General features: G+C 39.4%; 1 protein-coding gene across 3 annotated transcripts; it reads left to right on the top strand.

Moving 5' to 3' along the window:
• Positions 1–5160, top strand: LOC121193636 (zinc finger protein 665-like). Of its 3 annotated transcripts, none has more exons than XM_041056036.1 (7): positions 1–129; positions 368–567; positions 1496–1597; positions 1692–1787; positions 1943–2053; positions 2501–2624; positions 2722–5160. In XM_041056036.1, exons 1-7 carry the CDS (start codon positions 105–107, stop codon positions 4977–4979), a joined length of 2916 nt encoding a protein of 971 aa, XP_040911970.1. In that variant the 5' UTR covers positions 1–104; the 3' UTR covers positions 4980–5160. The 3 variants fall into 3 exon arrangements, with proteins under 3 accessions (XP_040911970.1, XP_040911969.1, XP_040911972.1); XM_041056035.1 differs by having other exon boundaries at positions 3–129; positions 347–567; XM_041056038.1 differs by having other exon boundaries at positions 15–129; positions 415–567.
• The last annotated feature ends 2587 nt before the right edge of the window (positions 5161–7747 follow it).

The raw sequence follows: 7747 nt of genomic DNA, 5'->3' as shown, positions 1-7747 counted from the left end.
GTTGGACGTGGCTTCCATGTTCCACCGTCAGCCTTTCTCGTGTGGCTGCGATGTTAGCAAACAGCCACCGCCATAGCTAAAGTTATGATGTCTATAACTTCATAATGAGCAAGATATTAATGGACCATGGTGAGTGTATAACACTCAGCTATACGTTACCCCCCATTCAGTCCGCTTTTGCCCTAACGGTTGATAAAACGTAGCCTTTGCAAGCAATGTTTATGGCAACTTAACGGCTAATGTTAACGGAAATGCTGCGAAATATTGTACCACCGCAATAAACGTGTCTTTAATTTCCATTCTAGCGGCAATAACATTGTTGTTTCTTTACAGTAACTCTTTACAGTTTCGACATTTGTTTCCCCAGGTTCACTTCCCCTCTCCTCTCTCCGTCTTATCGTCCCTCCTGTGCAGCTTGTGTCTGCAGCTCTGTGGGAGATAGTGAAGCAGGGTGCTGTGATGTACTATGGTCTGCTGGAGGAGTTCATTACCTCAGTGTTGGAAACAGTCCCTGATCTGCTCACTTACACAGAGAGAGTCCAACTAGTTATAGGCCTACGTGCAAGGGTAAGAAAAGACCTGCTAGATATGTTGCAGTATTTAGTGCACTTCCACTTTACTCCACCTCACATGCTGTACACTATTGTTAATCTGCAGAATAAGATTTCTTGTTATTAGAATATTTTATTTTTGAACTTTTTTTTAAACAATAAAAACACAAACAATAAAAACTGACAAAACACATAAAAGGGCAAAAGCCATTGTTCTGTCAAAGAAACCAAATACTAAATAAGGCATACCATTACTTTTTACATTTTGCTGATAATACTTCCACCACTTCTTGTCTAATAGTTTGATATGTCAAAACTAAATAGCCCCAATGATATAGACTTGTATATAAATCTATGGAGAAATTCCCTTTTCCTCAGTCCCCTCCAAGACAACTGATTTCAAGTTCATCTTCAAAATTGCAGCTCTGGATCTGGTAGAGACAGTACATTTCTGGCCAAACTTGATATAGTGCATGTTCTTGTCATGGAGTTCTTCTGTATGTGTGCAGTGTCAGAATGCATTAGTCAGTGGAAAGCATGAACAGTAACACTGCAGGTTAGTTTATGCAGTCTGAGGGAAAACAAATGACAGATGCATTCATTAGATTAAGTCAAATGGGTGTATTCTACATTATGACATCTGCATTATTCAACACAAAACCGAGTAACTTAACTTATTGTGCTTACACTCCAGTTGACTGTAAAGGCAGTCAAATTTGCTTAAATTAAACCAAATTCCCAGGTGAGGACAGTGTAAACATCTAACCCTTGACCTCATCATGCACAGGGTTGTGATCTGCACATATATCCATTTCTCATATATTGTACTATTAATGATCATTTTCAGCCTATGGCCTGTGCTTCTCAGGGCCACGCCTCCTCCTGAGACTTTGTTGAAAAAATAAAGCCTCTACTGTGTTGTTTATCTCTTGATATACCAACAGGTGGTGCTAGAGTGTTGCCGCAGTGATGATTCTGCCAGCCCACAGGCCATCCAACTTCATCTGAGCAGAATAAACACCTACATGGCACAACAGGATAAAGAGGTGGGTGCTCTCGTTAAATCTCCACCACTCTTTGTTTCATTTGAATTTACTTATGTGTTTATGTGAAGTTTTTTCGTTCTTTTTTTTTTTTAAGACTTCCAGCACTGAAGTAAAATCATCAGTGACAAACTTCCTGAAGCTTGTTCACACACTAGTGGGTGATCAATGCCAGAGGGATATCTTTTATCAGGTGAGTTGGCTGGATGTTAGTGGATGCTGTAAGTTTAAAAAGTAAATTGCTCAGTTGTTACATGCAATTTGACTCAGTTTTTGCATAATGGGTAATGGCATCAAATGCTAGTATTTTTTGGAAATGTAATTAATACTTTTGTCTCTATTCTTTAGAAAATCTTCCCAACAGTGTTTGGCCCCAAATATGACTCAGCCCTGGAGGCTCTGATGAGAAAATTTCTCTTCAATCTTCAGCAGCTGCTGCCTGTTCCAAACCTTGAACAAGTGGGTACCTGACATACAATAATCCCGGGACAAATACAGTGGAACAAATATTATAGATAACAACTATTGTTGGAGGTTTTTTTTTTTTTGTAAACAGAAGTTATGTTTACATTCAGCATTTCTTACCAAAACACATTTCACTGTATATATTCCTGGGGTCTAACACACTTGTCGAATGCATATAAGCATATAACATATAACATTTGCATTACTGATTATTATAAGCCCTGTATTGTTCACATCCATGTTTATGATGTTGTTGTTCTGCTAAATATAGAAAAGCAATAAGTGATGTAAACGTACTAAAGGCAGATTTAGGGACAGTCATGCAATAACAAGGAAATTAATAATAACACCTGAAATGCACGGGTACAGTTTTCATTGATATTTAACATAATCTATTATTTTGTTTATCTGTTATGTTTATCTGTTTTGTTTCTTTCCTAGACTTCACTTTGGCTCAGTCTCTCCCCTTCTGTCTTGAAAGAGTGTGTAGACTTCATGAATCAACCTGAGCCCCTGAATACACTTATTCAGCACCACAAACATCATGGGCATGAAGCTGCACAAGGTAGTTCTTTGAGGGACTTTCACTCAAATCCCACTTGTCTTCTGTGTAATCTATTAATTAACATTTCCTGTTTTGTTTGTTATGGTTTTTTTCCTAGCTCTGTCTTCCTCTGGTGATGACTGCATCCTTTCCAGCCTCTCCTATTATCTGCCAAAGGTCAATAATGATGAAGGAGGCAAAGTTGTCAAATCTGGATCCTTGTGTATGAGTGAGGAGGACTGGCACAGAGACAACTCACTTGGGATTGAGACTAAAAAAGATCAAGAAGAAAACTTTGAGGAGATTAACCCAGAAGTGACAAGGAATGTGGAAAGAAATGGACAGCAGCATGCTGAAGATCTGACTGAAGACCAAGGAGCCTCTGTTGAAGTAATACTTGAACCTTTTGATGAGATCGAGTCCAATGATGATGGCAACATGAACAAAAAATGGTTTCACCATTTAAAAACTCACAATAGGACATCCTCAAAAACTTTCAAGTGTCTTGTTTGTGGTCAGGGCTTTAGTTCCATCAGCAAACTAAAAAGGCACAGGATCACTCAGAGTGGTTGTTTGATGAACAGGCTGGGTCGGTCAGATTCTGCCAGCCGAAGTAGATTTTTTGAAAAGATTAATTTGCATCCTAAACCTAAGATTAATGCCCGTAGAAGTGAGAATGAGCTTCCGTTAACAGCACGTGACCCATCAAATTTGAGTAGTCTTCCAAACTTTGAGGAGTCTAATGACGACTGCAGTCTTGTTTGTCGTGCTTGCGGAAAGGTTTTCACTTACCCAAAAAATTTTGACAAACACCAGAGGATTTGTGTGGTCAGTAGTAAACAACAGTCTCCTACAAGCTTGGCACATCAGTCCAAATCAGACCCTGTTGATAAGGCCAAATTGGCTTTGCTGGGTGAAACTGAATCTGATCCACCTCAGGAATCAGTGTCTTCTGACTCGTGTAAAAGAAGCAGCCGTGTCAAAAAATGCTCCACATGTGGAAAAATATTTACTCGTTCTGTTGACTTGACAGGACACATGAGATGCCACATTGAACCGAGTCCTTATCTTTGTTCTTATTGTGGTAAAGAATTTGACAACTACGAAGACTGCGAGACACACAAGGATGGTAAATGTGGGGTTTCAAACCAACACCCACAAGCAAAGAATGAGTTCTCACAGGAGAATTCTTCAAGCACTGCAAAGAAAATGAATCAGGAGAGCACTCCAGTTTCAATCACAGATGTACCTGCTGGCACGCAGGCAAAGCAGGCTTGTAAATCGCCTCTGACATGTCAGGACTGCGGCCAGGGTTTTTCTTATTACAAGAGTTTTGAGAAGCACCAGAGTAAATGTTCTAAAAGAAGTCCTCGAAGGAAAAAGCGAGCAAACGCTAACCATTTTGTTATCAGTGCATGTGATTTCCAGTTGGTTGACAATGAGAGATGTGCCAAGACAAGTTCTGAAACAAAGGAAAGTAAAACTGAAAAACCTCAGAACTCTACAGACCGTGCAGACGACTCCCCCTGTGCGACTAAGTCTTGCACCATCAGGTGCACCATGTGTGAGAAGAACTTTTCAGAAATTGTCCTCTTGAAACGACATTATTCCAAGTCGCATAAGATCAGAGGCTCATACCCTTGTCCATTGTGTAAGAGAACTTTTGTGAGGCTGTGTGAATTGGTTCGACATCAGCAGAACAAAAAACTGTACCAGTGCGCTGCCTGCAAGAAATGCTACACAAAGCCGGGACTGCTGAATGATCATGAAAAAGTTCATACTGCAAGTGTAACGCCACGCATTTGTGAAACATGTGGGAAAAGCTTCAAATCTCTCGCGTATCTGATTCTGCACCAGAGCAAGCATAGAGAACGACAGCCTAGTGTTTGTTCCTACTGTGGCAAACAGTTCAGTACAAAAGACTGCCTGAGAGCGCACATGGTGAGGCACACAGGCGGCTACCCATGCCCAGTGTGCGGAAAGAAATTCTATCAAAAAACATACCTTAAATGGCATCTGTATAAACACACGGGGCAAGAGCCGTACCTCTGTGACACATGCGGGAAAGGCTGGCCGAGTGCCGCTCAGCTCAAGCTTCACATGATTCAACATACGGAGGAGAGGCCGTTCAAGTGCGAAGACTGTGGTGTGTGTTACAAGAGGGGATCGCATTTGATGGCTCACCGCAGAGACAAGCACATTAGGTTGCGGCCCTTTGTGTGTGAGGTTTGCAGCAAGGCCTTCAGATTAAACAATGAGCTGAAAAAACACATGATGATTCATACAGGGGAACGGCCATTCGCGTGTCCAAAGTGTGGCAAAACATTTACAAGAAAAACCCGGCTTAGGGAGCACAGAGAGAAGACGTGTCTGTAACTTCATGCTCTTTGCTGGACCTGTACTTTATTAAAACTGTTCATACATACATATCTCAATGCCGTACATGTACGATGACTTTTATAATGAAGCTACAGATTTGTAAATAAACCACAACACTTTGTCTGATATTGTGAATGAGTTTCATTCTCCCAGAATAAAAATGGCCTTGCTGAACATACTGGATCAAAGCAGAGTCTTTTCTGAAATATCCTGACTTGGGTGACTTGGGAGTTCGGATGAATCAAAGGTCAAACAGACACTCATTGGGCTATATAATGATGAATCATCTGTTGGGACATGCTTAAATAAACCAGGCACCAGAACAAGAAAGAAAATGAGTGCTTTTCTTTTTAAACTTTGAACAGGGCTTTGATCATGAGCCAAAATGATTAGTCAACAGAAAAAAATAACAGGCAACTATTTTGAGAAATGATTAATCAGTGTACTTTTTCAAGAAAAAAAAGGATGCACACTATGTCAAATGTAAGGATTTGCTTCTCTTCATTCTTTAGATCTTCATAAAATGAATATCAATGTAAAAAGTCCTGCAAGTAGAAATAGAGATACTGATTGCAAAGTGCAGAATGACCCTTTTTAGAGCGCTATGTTCCTACCTTGTGTGTGTGTGTGTGTATATATATAGTCAATAATCTATGTGATATATACAGGTATATATCACATAGATTATTGACCATTTATTCCATAAAACACCAGAAAGTTGTGAACAACTGTCATCAAAATCTTCCTAAAACTGTAGATGACATCTTAATATGGCTTGTCTTGTCAATTTAAATATCATTTTTGCTTGACAAATAAGTGGTTGATCAATGATTAAATTCTGATTATTTTTCTAATCGATTATCAACGAATCGATTGTCGAAAACATAATTTCAGCACCAACCTGTGTATAAGCATTTAACCTTGTGCAGTGGCCTGCAGCTGCAGAAAGAGCAGAGCACCACCAGAGAGCAGCGGTGCTCCACAGACTGCCTCAATTTCATCAGCCAGTCTGACTGTATTTTATGCACTGTATAGGTAAGTTGATTAATTCTTAATTTTGCAGACCACCTCCCATGAAATTAAGACAGGCAACAGATTTCTATGAAAGCATGTACAGCTGTCAAAGATTAAAATGACTTTCGGACACCAAAACATTTTGGTATTAAAACTTGTTACGTATGACTAATCTTCTTTACATTTGAGAGGATACATCTACAATTATATGTCATAAATGCAAAATCTTTCATCATGTCTTAATCATTAGGCCTATTTTGTCCCTGTCCCTTTTTATTTGGTCTCTGCAGAGCACAGAGAAACCCTCACTTTGGGATTTTCCATTTTATCTGTTTTTCCACTTTGTCTGCTAATTAAGAAACAGCGTTGCAGGCAAGGTGATAGAGGGTGACAGATGGCAGCTTTTTTGGGGGGAAGTGAACATCTCTGTAATAACCACTCAGCAAGGATGCAAGGACATTTGTGTTAGACTTCCTGTTTAAAGAAAGGTGCAATAAGTGAAGGGGCGAACATGGTATACTAGGGCTGTGGACAAAATGTGCTCTAAAAATGCTATTTTGAGGTAATAAGGTTTGGTTATATGTTCACAAAATCAAACTATTTGACAGCAAGCAAATGGATGTCGAAAAAGAAGAAATCCCACAAAATGAAAGCAATCTCCAGTAAGCTCTGCAACACTTAATGGTAACCCTTGTGCAATACGCCACTCCTCTGGGATGTTCTGTCTGCAGAGACACTCTGATTTTCCTGTGACTGAAACGTCCATCTGTCCTGCTTGCTTTTGATGAACACCACAGTGTGGAGTGGACTATCAACTAAAGAGCTTAGGTCTCCTCTGGCCTCTTCTGGTTCTGCTGAAGTTAAGACGTATATCTCCTGGTCTCAGGCACAGGTAGCTCAGCGTTATATAACATGTCACATCAAAGGTTTTTCCTAGTTACTGATGAGCTATGACTGCTGTCAGAATTGCAGGTGCCACTACGGAATAATTCCCTGTAGACCGTGATCCGTGCAGTATGAGTCATTTTAAATCTATAACGCCTTCTGGAATTGATTCAGCCATGGCTCCTGATGCGACTGCATTCACTCATTGACCCCAACCACCAGAAACCAGACCAGACCTCATTTATCCTCTTCCTGCTTTTTAGAAAGACTCATAAAAGCAACTTTCCATGACAAAGTAAAACATTTGATGAAGAGATGATTTTTTTTTTTTCAGTTTTAAATCCCAAATGTGCAGAGTTTTGATGTGATTATGGGATTTTATGGATTATTTGGATTACTGTTTTTGTTTGTGAACAATGAGACAATCCCTTTGGAAATTTATGCAGTCTATGCATTGCGTCTATTCATTTATTCTCAGCATGGCAGGTAGCAGCATGCTACCTGCCATTCATAGCCATTTTTAACATTTTCAAACATGGCCGTCTGCTTTTAAAAGCACAATTCAGAATATCTTACCTACACCGCAAAACAACCACAATATATATAATGTAGCTTGGCTGTACCCTCTAGTGATGTATATTTACAGACTTTACCACTAGAGGTTTCATACTTTATTTAATATATCTTTAAGTAGACACTGGTAATGTTTTAATTTTTTTTTCCACTTTCTGACAAAGTTTTCTTTCATTATAATTTTAAATTTACAACATGCAAAGTTAACCTTATGTCACTGCAGTTATTACATGAGGTGATTACAAAATCAATTCTTCACTCGATCTCTAAGATGTGCTTGAGAAAGAATAGGG

This window comes from Toxotes jaculatrix, chromosome 14, assembly GCF_017976425.1.
Source record: "Toxotes jaculatrix isolate fToxJac2 chromosome 14, fToxJac2.pri, whole genome shotgun sequence".
Lineage (NCBI taxonomy): Eukaryota > Metazoa > Chordata > Actinopteri > Toxotidae > Toxotes > Toxotes jaculatrix.
The sequence above is the reverse complement of the archived record's forward strand: the minus strand, read 5'-3'. Positions and strand labels throughout refer to the sequence as shown.

Excerpts from the sequence above, each read along its gene's own strand:
- LOC121193636 (XM_041056035.1), top strand. The coding sequence starts at position 105 with ATGAGCAAGATATTAATGGACCATG. Across the intron at positions 130-346 it reads CAAGATATTAATGGACCATG|TTTCGACATTTGTTTCCCCA; the intron begins GTGAGTGTATAA and ends AACTCTTTACAG. Across the intron at positions 568-1,495 it reads TTATAGGCCTACGTGCAAGG|GTGGTGCTAGAGTGTTGCCG; the intron begins GTAAGAAAAGAC and ends ATATACCAACAG.